Genomic DNA, 18,922 nt, shown 5'->3' on the forward strand with positions numbered 1-18,922 from the left:
CATGTGATTCTCATAAAAAAGATTCTTATAGATTTTAAAATTGCATAATACATAAATATGACCTTAAAATTAATATCAAATTATAACAATAACCTTAAACTTTGATAGTATACAAATAATACCTTTAACTTTTCAAAACCTAAACAAATAAACACCCCGATCCTATGTGGAAAAACGCGTGTTGTATACACAAAACAGCATGCGTCCGAGTTAGAATTGAAGGATTTTTTTGTTAAGCTTCTGTATAGTTAAAGGGCCTATTCGTGCACCGACAAAGTTAAAGGTCATACTTATAATGTGTTTTTTTTTATTAGGTGGCACCATATGAGTGGATTAGTAATCCACGTCGGAGCAAGTGAGGTACATGCGTGTAGTTGCAAAATCGGAGTGTCTTTTTCTTCAGGTTTTGTATAGTTAAAGGGCCTACTTGTACACTATCAAAGTTTAAGGTAAATGTTATAATTTTTTGTCAAGCTTAGGGTTATATTTATGTATTATGCCAAAAATAAAAAGAGCAAGAGACCTCTTTGCTATTTAAAGTCTCAAAACCACATCATTAGTATCGATATCCATATTCTTACCAATATATGCAATTATGGAGAGAGCTTTCACCTCTTTTCTCCTGTTACTTCAGTACTATGTTATAAGTAGTCCAGCCATTAACCACTTTAATATCTCCACTGATCAATTAGCTCTTATTTCCGTGAAATCTCAAATCATTTTGGACCCCTTTCACTTCTTGGATGAAAGTTGGTCTCCGGCTAGGTCTGTTTGTCATTGGGTTGGAGTCACTTGTGGCTCTCGTCACCAGAGAGTGAGATTCTTGAATCTTTCCAACATGGATCTTACGGAAATAATACCCGGTGAACTTGGGAACTTCACATTTCTTGTTTCTCTTGACTTGAGAAGCAACAATTTCCATGGAAATTTGCCTCAAGAAATGACACACTTTCATCGGCTTAAGTTTCTTGATTTAAGCTTCAACAGCTTCACGGGGAGGTTCCCTCTTCGTTTGGGTTTTTACACCAACTTCAAGTTCTAAATCTTGGAAATAATAGTTTCAATGGTTTAATGTCTTCATCATTTTCTAATATGTCCACACTTGAGATTTTGAATCTGAATTTCAATTTCATAGAGGGCCAAATACCAAAAGTGATTGGAAGTCTTATAAACCTTAGAGTATTAAAGTTGAGGGGTAACAAGCTCAAAGGTTCTATTCCTCTGTCACTTTCGAACGCCTTAAGGTTGGAGACTTTAGATTTATCGTATAATTCACTTCATGGAAACATTCCAGAAGGGATCAGCAATCTTCACAACATGAACGGGTTGGTCATACAATATAATCAATTTACCGGTTCTATTCCACTTTCAGTTTTCAACATTTCTAGAATTGAAGTTATAGCATTTACAGGCGATAGCTTATCAGGAAGTCTCCCCAATGGTTTATGTAATGGTCTCCCGATACTCAAAGGGCTTTATTTATTCGAAAACAAGCTGCATGGTCAAATGCCTACAAGCTTATCAATTTGTTCTCAACTTCGAATTTTGTCTTTATCGGATAATGAGTTTGATGGACCAATACATAGTGAAATTGGAAGATTGAGTAACTTGCAGAGCTTGTCTCTCGGAACTAACCATTTTACTGGTACGTTTCACTTTATGAATACTAACACTATTGTATCTTATTACTTCAGAATTTTATTTTATTACACATTAATTGCAAGGATAATTCCACAAGAAATTGGAAATCTCGTTAATTTGGTAAAGTTTGCCATGGAGGATAATTAGATTACTGCCTCTGTCCCGATCTCCATATTCAATATCTCGTCGCTGCAAATTTTGTCAGCATCGCAGAACGATCTTAGTGGATTCTTACCACGGGAGATTGGCAACTTAACCAAGATGCAGATTCTACAGCTTAGTCAAAATAAGCTTATAGGTACATATATATTCAAATGATGTGTGTGTATAGAAACGGCCAGAATTGCAGGTTTTCTGCGACTTCGGTGGGTGTTAGCCCACGGATCATATAGCAAGTATTGTTAATTAGTTTCCAAATGAACTTCCAAAATATTATGAGGTTTATACATTGAAATGAAAATTTGTTATTTCCAAAATTTTTACTGGTATGAATTCAAAGAGATAGCAAAAGATACAACTTATACTAGATTGAACTAACTAGTTCATTTCACTTTTATTCATTCTTTCTTCATGTGTTGACAGGTGAAATACCCAATGTAACGACCTGCAATTTGGGCTAGAACGTAAACCATCTTTCCTATGCCTAGATGTTCTAAAAGTCATAAATCCAATGCAATTATTGTGTGTTAATCACTTATGTAGTGTGTGAATTTAGTCGGGCATAAGTCGAGATCATAGAGGTCCCTTAACTCAAGGATTAGTTGAAAGCTTTCTTATCGTACAAGTTTTATTGAGCGTCAAAACTTGGATCAACTTCAATCTACCATAACTCCTTTTATATGATGAACTGGGTAGCCTACTATATATAAAATGAGAGCTCTTCGAATTATCTTTCCAACGATACCAATTTCGCCTAAATCCAAGATCGGAGAAAAAAGTTATACCCATTTTACTCCAGCATGTCCTCCTGGCAACTGAGTGACGACAATTTCTGATGGCTTATCACATTTCTGACTACTTATTAGAAAATGTCGTCATCCTTAGGCAGAAAGTCATAAATTTAAACATTTTGTGATGACAAGAGCTGACGACTTGTCACATATGTGACGACATCAACCCAATGTCGTCAGCTGTTAAATTCAGCATTTTTCAAAAGGTTTTGGTGGGGTATTTTGGTATTTTCTCTTCACCCCATAACTCCATAAACATTGAATTCAACCTTCATTTCACCAAAATACACTCCTCTCTCTCAAATCCTCTCAAGAACCAAACCCTAGGGCCTCAACCTAAGATTCAAGATCCTTCAAAATTTCACCGTTAAATACCAAAATTTATTCAAGAATTAGAATCCCCAAACTAAGATCTTCAAGAATCATCCATCAAAAGCACAAATAGAGTCCCGAAAGCAAGTGTTCATCCAAAGTTCATAATCTAAGGTATGCGGGATTTTCCTAAAATCTCATGGGCATAGAAATCATGTTTATAAGAAAAGGGTTTCAGATTTTATGAACATATTCATTTTTTAGAAGCGTTGATGATATTATTTTGGTTTTTAGGCCTTCCACCAAATTGATTTGAAATTATATATATATGTAAGCATGTGTTTTAAGGTTGATGATTGAATTGAGAGCATGACTCATGAGAAAATTCCTCTCTTGTGATGATCTTCCTTTACTTATGATATGCTATGAAATTGTTTGAATGCATCTTGAAAAGTATGTTATGAAATGTCTTGAATAATGTTATATTGGGATATGATTTTTATTTCAAAAGAGAGAGGGTTGTTTATGTTGATGAATGTTGAACATAATCATACAATGAAAAGAGTTGCATGATTTGTTAAAGATTTCATGACCACCACTTGTTTATTGAAAGGATGGGAATTTTGCATAGTTTTGACTTATGTTTTCGGAACATAATTTCTCTTTTGTAAATTGCGTGTTTGGGTGGTCTGAACTATGTTTTAATGATAGATCATGCTTAATGTATTATGGCTCAGAAAACATGACTTGCAAGTCTTGGTATGACGATACCAAACCAGACAATGCCATAACAGACTCAGACTAATATAGAAATCAGACTTTATCAGATTTTCATGATTTAGACTTCAGAATGACTCATCTTCAGAATAGGCTAAAATTGGGCATAAAGAGATGTTAGGTAGTTCGTCGAAGAAGGCATGAGTCCAGACGACTCAATGTCTAAAATCGTGATTTGTCGATCCGGGTATATTATTATAAGCTGGCCTAGTGCCCTATGGCGTATCAGAGTCAGACACTCCAACCCTTGCGGCACACTCAAGTTGGGGGCTTCCCCGCCGAGTAAATGGCGGATTTCATATAGCCCGTGAAATATCAGACTTGTAGGAGAGTGCCATCTAACTCAAAAGTAATACGAAGATCAGAAATTGCATTGACAGAAAGGTTTTTATGATTATCAAATGATGCCCATGTGTTTTGAAAACTATTTTTTTGTATGATGTTTTGACAAATTGCTCTCCATTATTTTATTTATATAAAATCTTTATTTCGGATTACTTTACGTACCAGTACATCTGTATTGACCTCCTCCCCCTACCTCTCAGGTTCTGAGGCTTAGTCTAGGGGTCCAGATAAGCAGTAGATTTCATTAGACATAGTTGCAGTGTCCAGTTGGTGAGCCTTCTATATTTCAGAAGGCCTGTTTACTTTCTGACAATTATTATTAGTTGTGGTTTTGATCTACTGGGGGCCTTGTCCCAGTTTTCAGATTGTGTTAGTGATCATGATTAGAGATTTCGCAGATGATTTTTAAGACGTCGTTAGATGATTTCGGATTTCATTTTCTATTGTTAAATTTGTATTAGACTTATGACCATGATTCCGTTTTGTTATATTTTTCTGCAACTTCCTTATTTGTGTATGAATGGTGTATATGATTACAAGTTAGAAGGGCGTCCGGGCATTCACGGTTCGGGATGCTTGTCACGGCCAGGGCCTCAGTTTGGTTCGTGACACCCAAAGAGATAGGAAATCTCGGTGAGTTGGAGATACTTAGTCTTGCAATTAATAGTTTTAGTGGTTCACTTACAATGGAGACCTTTAACATATCAGAGCTGAGAGTAATTTCTCTTACAAACAATACCCTATCAGGAAGCCTCCCATCAAACATAGGTTCCATCTTAACATTGAAAAGCTTTATCTGGGCAGCTTAACCAATTTTGTATGGACTAGTCCTCATTCAATCTCCAATTATTCAAAACTTACTATTTTTGACATTGACGGTAAAAAACTCATAGGCTTGATTCTCAGTTCTCTTGGATATTTAACTCATTTACAGTACCTAGACTTGGAGAGAAACAATTTAACTAGTGACTCATCATTAAGCTTCCTGACTTCCTTAATCAATTATAGAAACTTAACATTTCTATCTCTATATTTAAAACCTCTAAATGGCATGCTTCTGGTGTCCGTAGGGAACTTCTCCACGTCTCTAATAAAATTTTATGCCAACAGTTGCAAAATCAGAGTGCCAATTCCAGATGAAGTTGGGAACTTAAGCAGCTTATTAGACCTTGATCTTTCTGGAAATAACTTAGTTGGATCGATTCTGTCATGACCTGAACTAGGGACTGGCCTTGACGGACACCCCAAACCATGCAGGCCCGACCGCCCTTCTCTATCTGGTAATCATGCACAACATTCATATAATAAAAGAAAAATACGGAATTATAATCGAATACGGAAACATGGTTATACTCTGAAATTAGTTTAACAATGAAGGAAAACTCCAACAATATCTAAACAACATTTGATCCAGTCTGCGAAATCTCTACTACATCTGAAAATAACAACTGTCTAAAACTGGGACAAGACCCCCAGTAGACCCAAAACAAAAGAACAACATAGTCTGAAATAAGCTGGTATTCTAGAACAAAAAAGGCTCACCACTGTACGGATCTCTTCTCTCTAAAAACTCAACTGCTTATCTGGATCCTTAGACTAAACCTCAGAACTTGAGAAGTAAGGGGAGGGGGGTCAATACAAATGTACTGGCACGCAGAGCGAATCCAAAATAATCATTTATAATCCAACATATATGAGAGTAATTTAAAACAGTTCATAGACATATCATATAGTAAGAAATCACATGGGCATTTAAGAGACTCTGTGAAAACATTTGAAATCTGTGACACTCTTTGTATTACTTCTGTGCTAGGTGGTATACCCTACAACTCTGTTATCCCAGGGGCTATATGAGATTTGCCATTAACTCGTTAGCCAATCCCCCAACCTAAGTTTGCCGCAAGGGTCAGAGTCCCTGCTCTATACGCCACAGGGCACTAGGCCAGCTAAAAATCCCTCATGGGGAAGTAATGTACCTATATCGGCAAAACACAATTTCTGGCTATGAGTTACTTGAACTCAAGCCTTCTTCAGGTAACCACCTAACCCTCTTTAAGCCCATTTTTAACTCTTTCAAAACATGCATTCTTTGAGAACAAAATCTGAAATCATACTTTGAAAACATACTCTGTTATGGCATACATACTTGTGGTATCGTCATACCAATGACTTTCAAGTCACATCTCTGAGCCATTTTAGCATATAAAATTCTCTGTTCTCAAAACATGTGTTTAGGACCACCATATCATCAAATCATTTCAAAGAACTCTTTCTTTTAATTCAAGTAATCATATGCAAAAAACTCTATTCTTTCAACATTTAAAAAATACAAGGTGGTCATGCCAAAACAACAATCATATGCAAATTCTTTCTCTTTAGCGTAAGAACGAAATGATGTTCAAAAGACTCCCTCTCATCATCATCAAAATCATATTAAATTCTTGAATATTGAGAAGATCACTTTCAAAACATTGTGCATGCATCTCAAATCATTCTCAACAAGTTCATAAACTCTAAATCATCAAAGAGAGGGATTTTAATAGCAATGCTCTCAATCAAATCTTCAATATCATACATATACATATAGGTGTAATAATTCTTCTGAAATAAATTTTTCTCTGATAGCTCTGGCGATAGGTTCCGTCTCTGGTTTGAGCAACGTTAAAATCCGTTGCCTAATGGTTTCCATATCTGTTTCTCGTAATTCCTTTGAATTTGAATATATTAGTACATGATTTCTTGAATAATAACTCCAGATGGGATTTTGGTTGCGGTATATGTTTGCTAGCTCTTGCAAAATTGTAGATAGTCTGCTAATCCTCTTATTAGCATAAAATTTTGGTATCTCAATTCTAGGTATTTCTGGTTGTGGAATAATATCTTGTAGTATAATCATATCTCGTATCATTCCTATCTTTACACTTGTATGGGTTTTTTAACTTTATCATATAATATCTCTGCTGGTGCCGTGTAAATTTTTATAAAAAATAGGGTACCTTGGGTTATTCTTTTAAAATTGCTAAATGCTTCATATATTTTCGGTATAGTGGATATCTCATTTCCGTCAGAGGTATATATAGTACTGAGTAGTCCATATTCATAACAAGTTTTAACTAGACTTGGTTTGGTTTTAGGTAAAGCAATTAGCTTATTGTATCCGGTCAATCTTTGGGTTATATAGTTTGTATTTGGTTCTTGGATGCTAATATCTCTAGGGTTAGTATTTAAAAAGGTTTGTACATTGTAGATATTTTCTATATATGTTCGGGCTGTGTAGTTGTAGGTCTTTTTGTCTTGGTTTAAACTATCTCGGTATGTGGTAATTTGTGGGGGTATAAACATGAGATCTTTTGATGTATTTGGAATATATGGTTTATCAAATAGCTTGTTTAGGTTCATATTTGTGTTTTTCCTAACTCCTTTGCTTGTACCTGCAATAGTAGATTGATAAACGTTATGGGTTTTGAGGAGTGTCCCAACGTCTCCTTCTAGCTCTAAAATATTAATATCTTCCGATCGACATAGCTCTGCACACTGCTGAGTTATCTGATTTGTAGCTATAGACTTTAGTTTATCTTTATTAGTCTTTAGCTTTTCTATTTCATTACCCATACTGACCATTTTCATTAAAAACGTAGTTAGGGTTTTGAATATCTTTTCTAAAGCATCATCTTCTATTATATCAGTCTGTGTAGCTTTGTCTTGATATGTAGTCTGCAATAACATTTTTGTTAGTACTAATTACTTCAATTGTAAATGTAAAATTTAATATATTCAAGACTAGTCTCCGAATCTCTTTTGTTGTAATTGAATTTTGTATTTTCTTTGTTAACCACCAACGTACCTGTGTATTATCTGCTCGTACAATAAACTTGTTACATACAATATATGGCTCAAATGCTAATAAACATTTATATAATGAACATAATTCTTTCCTATTTATTTCCCATTTTATTTCTGTTTCATTGAACGTACATGAGTAGTATCTACAATGGTGTTCTGATTTTTCTGCTTCATATCTGTATTTAAGTACTCCTCCATTACTACATTCACTAGCATCTACTTCTACTATATATATAAATTTTCTATTTTTATCTGAAAATTGTAGTTTTGGTAATTCTTTACAAAGTAATTTTATTTTCTGAACTTGTTTTTTATCTTCTTCATTATAGTTATATTCTACATCCTTTTTTACTTTTTTCTATAATGGTTTTAAGTTTTCTGCTAATTTTGAAATATATTCCTTTACTTGGTTTACTAATCCTAAATATGATTGCAATTTCTTTTTTGTATCTAATTCTTCTTTTGAATTTATTATTTTTTTTTACTATATGTTGTTGCATTTTTACTCCACTTTTATCTATCTGTATTCCTAAAAATTCTGTCTGATTTTTCATAATTTTAGCTTTATTCTCACTTAGACTTATTCCCGATTTTTCTATTATATCTGTAAATTGTTCTAATAATTTTAAATGTTCTTCTTTAGTTTTTGTATATAATAGTATATCATCTATGTATACTATACAATTAGGTAATTGTTTAAAATAACTATCCATAAAATGTTGATATCTACCTGGTGCATTTTTATATCCAAATGGTAATACATTCCATTTATAAAATCCTTGTAGTACCGTAAATGCGGTTAATTCCTTAGATTCTTCTTCTAACTTTAAATGCTAAAATCCTGATTTACAATCAAATTTACTAAAATAATTATATCCTTGTATTTGTCTTATTTTTAATATCTTATTTGGTATTGGATAATTATATGTCATAGTCTTTGCATTTAAATTTCTATAATCAATGACCATTCTACTTTTTCCTCTTTTTTGTTCACTATGTTTATTTACTATAAATGCTGGGCTATTATGTTTACTATTACTTTTTTGTATATATTGTTTTTCTAATAATTCATCTATATATATTTTAAATTCTTTTAAATCGTCAAAATTATATGTTAATGGCTTCTGGGTTATTATGCTATTTTTATCTATTAATTCAATTTTTATAGTAGTTTTATGTTTTTCCCATCCTTTTAATGGATCTTCACTATATAATTGTTCTAATTTTTTCTTAATTATTTCTATCTTATTTATTCAAAATATAGTTATCTCTGTTTTATTTATCGAAAATACGACTAGTTCTATTGTATCTTCAGTATTTTTTATATTTTCTAACTTTGGTGTAATTTTTTCACTTCCTTTTATCCAATCAGTTTTCTTTCTTATTTTATTACTAACTCTTTTTGCTCTTACTTTCTGTTTACATGGTGTTGTAAACCACCAATCTGTTCTAGTTATTATATGTGGGTATAATTTATCTAAAAACGGCATTCCTAAAAGTATATCTTTTGATGTTAGTTCGTAATTATAAATTTCTTCTATTGTTAATATGTTATCCTATACTTGTATTTTTACATTCCTAGCTTTATAGGTAATTAAGTCTCCTTCATTATTAAATCCTTTAACTATTATTGATGTTTTTAATTTATCCTATTTACTTTCTGGTAAACAATTATATCTACATAAACTAACTTCTGCTCCTGTATCTATCATAGGCGTATAATATCTACTGTAATATCCTTCTACTACTATTTTCATTAATACATATATTTTCATTTCATGTTAAAGCTCTTCTTAAGAATAATTTCTCTCTGTTATATGTTATGGTTAATTATGTATGTTCTATATTATATGGTTTTACTTGTTCTAGCCATTTTATTCCTAATATTATGTCTGTTTTTTGCATTTCTTCCTTTACTTCAAATTCTATTTTTATTTTTCTATTGCCTATTATTATTTTTTTCTGCTATATTTTTAGTATTTATTAAACTTCTTGGTAGATCTGGGCATATATTATTGTCAGTTTTTATTTCCTCCTTTTTTACTAGATATTTTGTTATATAATTTTCTTCTTGTCCTGTATTTAAGAGTATTAAATATTCTTTTTCATTTACCTTTCCTGTTATGTAATATTGGTTTAAATTATCCGTTGAACTTGTTTCATAACTTGTCCTTTTTTATGAGCTTGATGATTCTGGTTTCTCATAAGCTATTCTTTTCGTTGTACTTATTCTATCATTTATTATTTATAAATTTTCTTCTACATCTATGTCCCTATAGCTATAATCATTATTATCTATTGTTTTTACAAATTGTTCGAATGGACTTTCTATTTGTATTTTGTTAATCTTATTTTTTCCTGTTATTTTATGTTTTGTTGTTAATACATATAAATTTTTGCATCTTGTTGTAAATATTTTATTTCCTGGGTTAATTCTATTTCTGATATTTTCCAATATAATACTAATGATTTATCTATATTTTTATCTGTTATTGCTACTGAATAATACGCACTTATTATAAATTTAAATTTTTGGTATATTAAATTTCTTTTATGGCAGTTGTTATACTTTTTTCTATAGGTTTTATAATTCTATCATCTCCTAAATATAATTCTATTGGTGTATCTATTCCTTCTCTAAAATATGCTTTTATTAATATCTCTGTTCCTTCAAGGTATACATATTTTATTGGGTCTCCTCTACTTTTTATTCGTTTATTTCTTTATTAATTAACCTTTTGTTACTAGTGGTATACTAGCTTTTCCTTTTGCATATCTGCAGTCTATTACATGTTCCTTTTGGCTTACTACAAATATTCTTCTTTTTTCCTAGTAAATATATTTTTTATTGTTAGTATTTTAAATATTTTTTCTACACTTAAGTCTAATTCTTTTCCTTTTATTTCATCAAATATGTTACTGTCAAATATTATTTTTTGGTTTGTTCCTTCATCATTTAAATATTCTTCCTGTGTTATTATTTTTATATCTTCTTCAGTCATTTGATTCATCTATTTCACTATCTATTTCATTATTTGTTTCATTTTCTAAAATTTCATATATACTATTCTCGCTCTCCAATTCATAATATATATATAATCTATTTGCATATATTCTGTATTTTCTATTTTTATTTATGATATTTGTTTATTTTTTGGATTTTTAGGTAATTTACAATCTCTAGCTAAATGTCCTAATTTTCCACAATTATAACAAGTACATTGTTTTATAGATTTCCTTTTTCTATATGGTCTTTTGTGTTTATAATTTTTTACATAATATTTTTTTCTTGGTTTCTTATATTTATATTTTGATTTTTTATGTTTCTTATATTTCTTATGTCTTTTTCTTTTCTTATAATATCTTTCTTCACATCCGAATTGGGGTGCTATTTTATCTTTGCAACATGCTGAATTTTTATCAATGTTTTTTCCATTTTTAATTCTTCTCTGTATTTTTCACATAAGTTTCTATACCATTGTTGTAAAAATTTTATTCTTGCTCCTAAAGTATCTAATATTTTTGCTTCTTCCCAACTCATCATTATTTTTAAACTAAATGGTTCGGGTAATTTATTAAAATATAATTTCCTTATTTCTTTACTTTCTTCTATATTATATACTCCTTTATAATAATATTCTTTAAATGCGCAAGTATATTCATCTATGTAACACATATTACATATTGCTAATTTTAGTATTAAATTCCTATTTGTATCTTTTTCTTCATTTTGTTCTTCTTCTATTGTTGTCATACTATCAAATTCATCTTTTATAGCTGTTTCATATTTTTTTAATAATTCTATAAGTGTTTGTGTAGTTGTTGTTGATAATGTTCCTTCTGTAGGTTTATCAGTTCTTCTTAATATTTTTTTGCTATTTTCAGTTAAATTTGAAAACCATAATTTTACAGTTCCTATTAGTGTTCTCTCTATATATTCTGGTGCATCTATTACGTTTATATTATTATCTAATAATTGTTTTGTCATATATCCTATCCATAATTGTATTATTTTTTCTATATCTATTACACAGTCTAAGTCTAAAAAGTTATAATTTTTATTAACTATTTATTTTGGTGTTCATTTGTCATATTCTTTTTTATAGATTATATCTTTTAAACTTATTCTTATAATATGTAGGTTTTCTTATTTCTTATGTACTAGGTATTATATTTTGATCTTCTTTTTTATCAAGAGTATTTATTTCTGTATTGATATTTTCTAAGTTTTCTTCATTAATTACTTCTTGTTTTTCATTGATTTCTAAATTTTTTGTATTTGCTAATGTTTTTGTATATGTTTCACTATCTTCTGAATCATAATTATCTGTCTCTTCAACATCTATATTATTTATTTCTAATTTTTCTTTAAATTGATTTATTTCGTTTAGTAATTTTTGTTCTTTATCTTTTTCTTCCTTTTCTTTTTGTCTTTCTTCATACAAATCTTTTAACATTTGTAGTTCTTTTTCTAATTCAGCAATCCTACTATTTTTAGTTTCTTCTATTTTTTGTATTTCTTCTGTAGTTTGTTGTTTTATTTTTTCTATTTTCTTTTTTCTATCTATTTCTTTATTTTCCCTTTCTATTCTTACCATAGTTGTCAATTTATCTTCTAATTTTAATTCTTTTTTTTCTAACATTAAATATAAATATTCACCTATTTTCTTATATCTTCTTCTTAGATTAGAAAATACTATTTTTATTTTTAATCCTTCGTGATTTTCATATATTTTTCCATCTATTATAAATTCTTCTTTGTTCATTTTATTGTAAATAGTTCATGTTGATATATATATATATATATATATATATATATATATATATATATATATATATATATATTCTAAACTATCTATTTGTGATTCTAAATTTGATATTTCATCTTTTTGTGTATTTATAGAGTTTTTACTAACTCTGGCAAATATATTATAATATAGTTTTTGTATTTTTATTTTTAATTCTTTACGTTTTTCAGAAATAATTTATTTTAATTCTTTGTATTTTTGTACTTTATTCATTTAAACCATATTTATAATATTTTGGTGGATATCTAAATCTGATTTTATCATAATTAGGTGGTATGTGTCTCATTCTTCTAGATTTTAAATGGATTATTAATTTTGCTTCAATACTAGATATTAAGGTAATTAAGTAGGCTAATTTTTGTAGGTTTTCTTTTGTTTTATTTAGACTTATATATTCTGAATAATTACTAATTAAAGATTCTTTAATTTTTCTAAAAGATTCACTGTTTTTAAATGGTCTTCTCATAATTAATCAATATAATTAATCTTAAGTAAATCCAATCTAAATTCAAACATATACTTTACTTCCGTATTTTTTAAATAACTATGCTCTGATAATTAATTAGTTTTTTTAAGCAATTTAAAATTTTATCATACACTTAAAAATGCTAAAAAAGAGATTAAAAGTTGCTTTGATCAGATTTTAATCCTATCCAAATGAGCTCTTAATGTTGTGTATTCTTTTATGAAAAAAAAGTTCATAAAAACATACTCTAAAATAGGTCAAAATTTCAAACAAATTATAAACTATAATTAAAATCTCCTATTTTTACCATCCCATGTAAAAGTCTACAGGTTCTTTCCCAGCCAAAGATCAAAGGATTATATTATAAACATATAAAACATGCAAATCATGTAAAAATATTTCTCCAACGTATATTGTAAGTTAATAAATAAAATTAACTTATTAGAGGAATATGGCATAGCATTTTTGCACCACACAATTCTATTCTAGATAAAATAAAGCAAGACGTGGTTGACTTGCACAAGTCTTTGGCTGATTGAAATGTGCAAGACTTGGCGAAATTAAAATTTATATGACCAATGGCGGAGCCACATGTTCGCCGAAAAAATACATTGTGTAGGTACGTAAAATATTTTTTATGTATATATTGCGTAACGACACTTTTTGATTTTTTCATGAATTTACTTCTTTATTTTTTGAAATCCCTTGATGAAAATTTTGACTATAACAAAACGAATGAATAAAAGTTTTTTGTTTTTTCGAAATGATGAAGACCAAAAGGGGGACTTCATTGCTATTTAAAATCTCAAGAAAACCACATCTTAGAGAGCATACCTACTAATTTTTGCAATAATGGAGAAAGCCTTCACATTTATTCTCTTAACACTCTTGTTGCTCATGGCTAGTTCAGCCATGACCCATACCAACATTACCACTGATCAATTAGATCTTCTGTCCTTAAAATCTCAAATCATTTCCGACCCCTCTCACTTCTTCGATGAAAACTGGTCTCCCGTTGTTTCTGTTTGTCATTGGGTTAAAGTCACTTATGGCTCTCGTCATCAACGAGTGAAGTCCTTGAATCTTTCCAACATGGCTCTTACACATTCCCCGTGAATTTGGAAACCTCTCATTTCTTGTTTCTCTCGACTTGCGAAGCAACAATTTCCGTGGAAATTTGCCTCAAGAAATGGCACGCTTGCGTCGTCTTAAGTTTCTTAGGTTAAGTGTCAACAACTTCAGCGGAAAGGTTCCTTCTTGGTTTGGATTTTTACACCAACTTCAATTTCTAAGTCTTAGGAATAATAGTTTCACTGGTTCCATTCCTTCATTTTCTAGTATGTCCACACTTGAGACTTTGAATTTGGCATTCAATTCCTTAGAAGGTCACATCCCTGTGTCTCTCTCGAATGCCTCAAGGTTGGAGACGTTAGAATTATCTTATAATTCACTTCAAGGAAACATTCCAGAAGAGATCGGCAATCTTCGCTACATGAACTAGTTGGGCATAGAGCATAATCAGCTAGTGGGTTCTATACCATTCACAATTTTCAATATTTCTAGGATCGAAATCATTGCATTTACAGGCAATAGCTTATCAGGAGGTCTTCCCAATTGTTTATGCAATCATCTCCCAACACTCAAACAGCTTTATCTGTCTTCTAACAAGCTTCGTGGTCATATGCCTACAAGCTTGTCAAATTGTTCTCAACTTCAACTATTGGATTTATCGGAAAATGAGTTTGATGGACCAATACATAGTGAAATTGGAAGACTGAGTAACTTGCAGCAATTGTATCTCGGATATAGCCATTTCACAGGTATGTTCCTGTTGTGTTAATAATTTTATGGCTGTTAGTAGCATTGAATCCAATTGCAGGGATAATTCCATTAGAACTGGGAAATCTTGTTAATTTGATGGAGTAAAACATGGGGAAAACAATCTCAAGGGAACCATACCACCAGACATTGGCAACTTAACCAACATGCAATTTTTATTTCTTGTGCTTACTGCAAGTGGTAGAGAAAAAAACAAATTTTACTAGTTAAGCTCAGTAGTCTGTCTTCATGTGTTGGCAGGTGAAATACCCAAAGAGATGAAAAATCTCGTTGAGTTGGATGAACTTGATCTTTCATTTAATAGTTTTAGTGGTTCTCTCTTGATATGGCGATCTTCAACATATCCGGGCTGAGAGTGATTTCTCTAACAAACAATAATCTATCAGGAAGCCTCCCATCAAACATGTGTTCTATCTTACCCAACATTGAAACACTTCTTCTGAGCAACTTAACCAATCTTGTTGGGACTATTCCTCATTCCATCTCCAATTGTTCCAATCCTTCTATTCTTGACCTTTCCAGCAACAAACTCACTGGCTTGATTCCCAATTCTCTTGGATATTTGACTCATCTACAGTTACTACATTTAGGGCGAAACAATTTAACCAGCGACTCATCATTAAGCTTCCTGACTTCCTTAACCAATTGCAGAAATTTAACACTTCTTTCTCTATCTTTCAACCCTCTAATGGGCCTGCTTCCAGCCTCCGTGGGGAACCTTTCCACCTCTCTTAGAAAATGTTACGCCAGAAATTGCAAAATCAAAGGGCGAATTCCAAATGAAGTTGGGAACTTAAGAAGCTTATTAGAACTTGATCTTACTGGAAACAACTTGGTTGGATCGATTTCTACATCAATTGGCAACTTGAGTAACCGTCAGCGCTTCAGCTTTAGTAACAACAAACTTACAGGATTTATTAGAGATCATATATGTAAATTGCAGCATTTGGGTGCTATTTACTTGGATCAAAATCAACTTTCAGGATCTCTTCCTAATTGTTTAGGGAATATTACTTCCCTTAGGGAGATACATCTTGGTTCCAACAAATTGAGTTCCAACATACCACCAAGCTTAGGGAACCTTCAAGATCTACTGGTTCTTGACTTATCGTCAAACAACATGGTAGGTTCATTACCTCCGGAAATTGGAAATCTAAAGGCTGCAATACTGATAGATATCTCAATGAATCAATTCTCAAATGGAATTCCTAGAGAAATTGGAGGATTGCAGAATCTGGCACACCTTTCTTTGAGACACAATAAGTTGCAAGGAGCTATACCTGACTCAATGAGCAACATGATAGGTTTGGAATTCCTAGACCTTTCTCATAACAATATATCTGGACTTATTCCAAAGTCTTTGGAGAAACTTCAATACCTCATGTATTTCAATGTTTCTTACAACAAATTGTATGGTGAAATACCCTCGGGAGGTCCTTTCAAGAACCTATCGAGTCAGTTGTTCATCCACAATGAAGCATTGTGTAGTTCTTCAAGATTTAGTGTCCCGCCATGCCCCATTTCATCAGAGCACAGATCAAATAGGAAAAAATTGCTAGTTCTATTTCTCTTGCTAGGACTAGCACTTTTATTTGTTCCTATCACTTTTGTGTTTATATGGATAAGGTATAGAATAGGTAAAAGAGATCTTCAACAAGATGATGCATTGTGTGCCATAGCAAGAGAAAGAATTTCATACTATGAATTAATACAAGCAACTAATGCGCTTACCGAGAGCAATCTCATTGGTTCTGGAAGTTTTGGCTCTGTTTACAAAGGCGTTCTCAGAAGTTGAACTTCCATTGCAGTTAAAGTGTTCAATCTGCAACTAAATGTGGCATTCAAGAGCTTTGATACGGAATGTGAAGTTCTGCGCAGCCTTTGCCATAGGAATCTCGTAAAAGTCATCACTAGTTGTTCCAACCTTGATTTTAAGGCTTTAGTGCTCGAGTATATGCCAAATGGAAGTCTTGAGAAGTATTTGTATTCACACAACTACTTCCTCGACATCAGGCAGAGACGAAGCATCATGATAGATGTGGCATGTGCATTGGAATATCTCCATCATGGGTGCACATTGCCAGTGATTCACTGTGATGTGAAGCCTAGTAATGTCTTGCTGGATGAGGATATGGTTGCCCACCTAAGCGACTTTGGCATATCAAAACTTCTAGGTGAAGATGAGAGTGATTTATACACAAAAACTTTAGCAACACTGGGTTATATTGCACTGGGTACGTCTTTTAGTTTTGCTGATTTGTCCTTTTCTTTTCCCTACCTAGAAAGTATATTGCATCTTTAAATTAATTGTTTGACTGTAGAGTATGGACAGGATGGTTTGGTATCAACAAAGGGTGATGTCTATAGATACGGGATCATGTTGCTAGAAACGTTTACTAGGAGAAATCCTAATGAGTTTGAGGGAGATCTTAGCTTGAAGAAATGGGTGAGTTATTCACTTCCAGAGGCAATAATGGGCATTGTAGATGCCAACTTGCTAACATCAACTGGCAATCACTTACAGAAGGAGCTAGACGTTGTGGCATCAATCATGAAAGTGGCATTAGATTGTTGTGCTGAATCTCCGGCGAGAAGAACTAACATGAAAGATGTTGTAGCGATGCTGCAGAAGATCAAGATTCAACTTCTTGCATGCTAAGCATGTTCTTATAATCTCTCGTCACTTCAAGTCACTTGTTTGTTGCAAATGTTTGCTAAATTAGTGGAATAATGTAAACATTTCTTTCTTTGCTTTGTTTTAGCACTTGATTTCCTCATAATATTAATGTTGCAAAATGGTGGAACTTGTAAATATAAATTGAATAACAAAAACCAAATTAATCCTCTTGAAAATCTCAAGTAGAATATTCTTTTTTAAATTGTTAGAGGAATTAACATGAATACAAATAGCAAGTACTACAGTAAATGTTTTACATGGGAAACACTGATGACGTATAACATCAAGACAAGAAACAGAAAGAGCAATGACAAAAAAAAAGGTAGCTCGGTGCACGAAGTATCTTGCATTCACGCAAGATATAGACAAGTGTCACACCCAAGGGTTGTAATACAGGCAATTTGCCTGACACAAACATCAGTAACCGATTCCACAGCTTGAATATGTGACCTATAGGTCCCTTAATGATAAATGAAGAAGAAAGATAAGTAAGTTCCTAAATTTCTCTTCTTTCAATACAGTACAAAGTCAAACATCATTCTTTAAACATTTTCCAAATTCACCAATTCCTTACACCACACTCTTTTTGTTTTCACAACCTCAACCTCAGTTTTGATTTCTTGATTTTCCTCATGTTGTTGCTCATTGCCTTGTCTTGTCCAAAACTGACTTTTTTTCACTTCTACAACATGGAAAGCTGGCGTAATCTTAAATATCTCTGCATCAATTGCTAGTTGTCCTTTTCTTCCTTCCTTGCTTCCTTTCATTTTCACCGTCCCGTCTTTCTTCTTTATTCCAACTTGTCTTTCTTCTTTATTCCAACTTTCCACGTTACATATTAAAAACCACAAGATTAAAGAAGACTCCAGTACTCCCAAGCTATGTCCAAAACACACTCCAACTTCATGAGGGTCTTATTACCTCCCTGAACTCAATTTCAGCGTATTTTTGTCACCCTTTTGCGATCACGTGGCTCCTTTATTACTAAAAATGGGATCCACATCAAAGATGTCACGTCGGCTAAAATGGTTGACAAAAGGTGGCACGTCAACTAAAAAGGTTGACAGAAATACACTACAATTTAGTTCTGGGGTAATAGGGACCCCGTGAAATCATAGTGTGCCGTAGCAAATTTGGTCATAGTTCAAGGGTACTGGATGCATTTCTCTCTTCTTTTCTTTCTTAAACTTCGTGAAGAATCAAAATCAAACGAACAAATTGAAATAGACGGAGTAATAACATTTGATTAAACTTTATGTTGAAT

The 18,922-nt window shown here is 31.9% G+C and overlaps 4 protein-coding genes across 5 annotated transcripts; all 4 read left to right on the forward strand.

Annotated features, from left to right (window-relative positions):
* Nucleotides 1-595: 595 nt before the first annotated feature.
* On the forward strand, nucleotides 596-1,042 carry LOC124897894 (LRR receptor-like serine/threonine-protein kinase EFR). The gene has a single exon (XM_047411489.1). The coding sequence runs from the start codon at nucleotides 596-598 to the stop codon at nucleotides 1,040-1,042; it is 447 nt and encodes a 148-aa protein (XP_047267445.1).
* A 29-nt stretch (nucleotides 1,043-1,071) lies between these two features.
* Nucleotides 1,072-1,788, forward strand: LOC124897895 (receptor-like protein 35). Its single transcript, XM_047411490.1, has one exon. It carries the CDS (start codon nucleotides 1,072-1,074, stop codon nucleotides 1,786-1,788), a length of 717 nt encoding a protein of 238 aa, XP_047267446.1.
* An 11,925-nt stretch (nucleotides 1,789-13,713) lies between these two features.
* LOC107853371 (receptor kinase-like protein Xa21) lies at nucleotides 13,714-17,828 on the forward strand. 2 transcript variants are annotated; one of them, XM_047410638.1, is made up of 3 exons: nucleotides 13,714-14,962; nucleotides 16,790-17,215; nucleotides 17,303-17,828. In XM_047410638.1, the coding sequence occupies exons 1-3, from the start codon at nucleotides 14,824-14,826 to the stop codon at nucleotides 17,638-17,640; spliced, it is 903 nt and encodes a 300-aa protein (XP_047266594.1). In that variant the 5' UTR covers nucleotides 13,714-14,823; the 3' UTR covers nucleotides 17,641-17,828. The 2 variants fall into 2 exon arrangements, with proteins under 2 accessions (XP_047266594.1, XP_016553851.2); XM_016698365.2 differs by lacking the exon at nucleotides 17,303-17,828 and having other exon boundaries at nucleotides 14,821-14,962; nucleotides 15,222-16,916.
* LOC124897896 (receptor-like protein 43) lies at nucleotides 13,995-14,643 on the forward strand. Its single transcript, XM_047411491.1, has 2 exons — nucleotides 13,995-14,254; nucleotides 14,301-14,643. Exons 1-2 carry the CDS (start codon nucleotides 13,995-13,997, stop codon nucleotides 14,641-14,643), a joined length of 603 nt encoding a protein of 200 aa, XP_047267447.1.
* Nucleotides 17,829-18,922: the final 1,094 nt, after the last annotated feature.

The sequence above is a fragment of the Capsicum annuum genome, chromosome 4, assembly GCF_002878395.1.
Source record: "Capsicum annuum cultivar UCD-10X-F1 chromosome 4, UCD10Xv1.1, whole genome shotgun sequence".
NCBI lineage: Eukaryota > Viridiplantae > Streptophyta > Magnoliopsida > Solanales > Solanaceae > Capsicum > Capsicum annuum.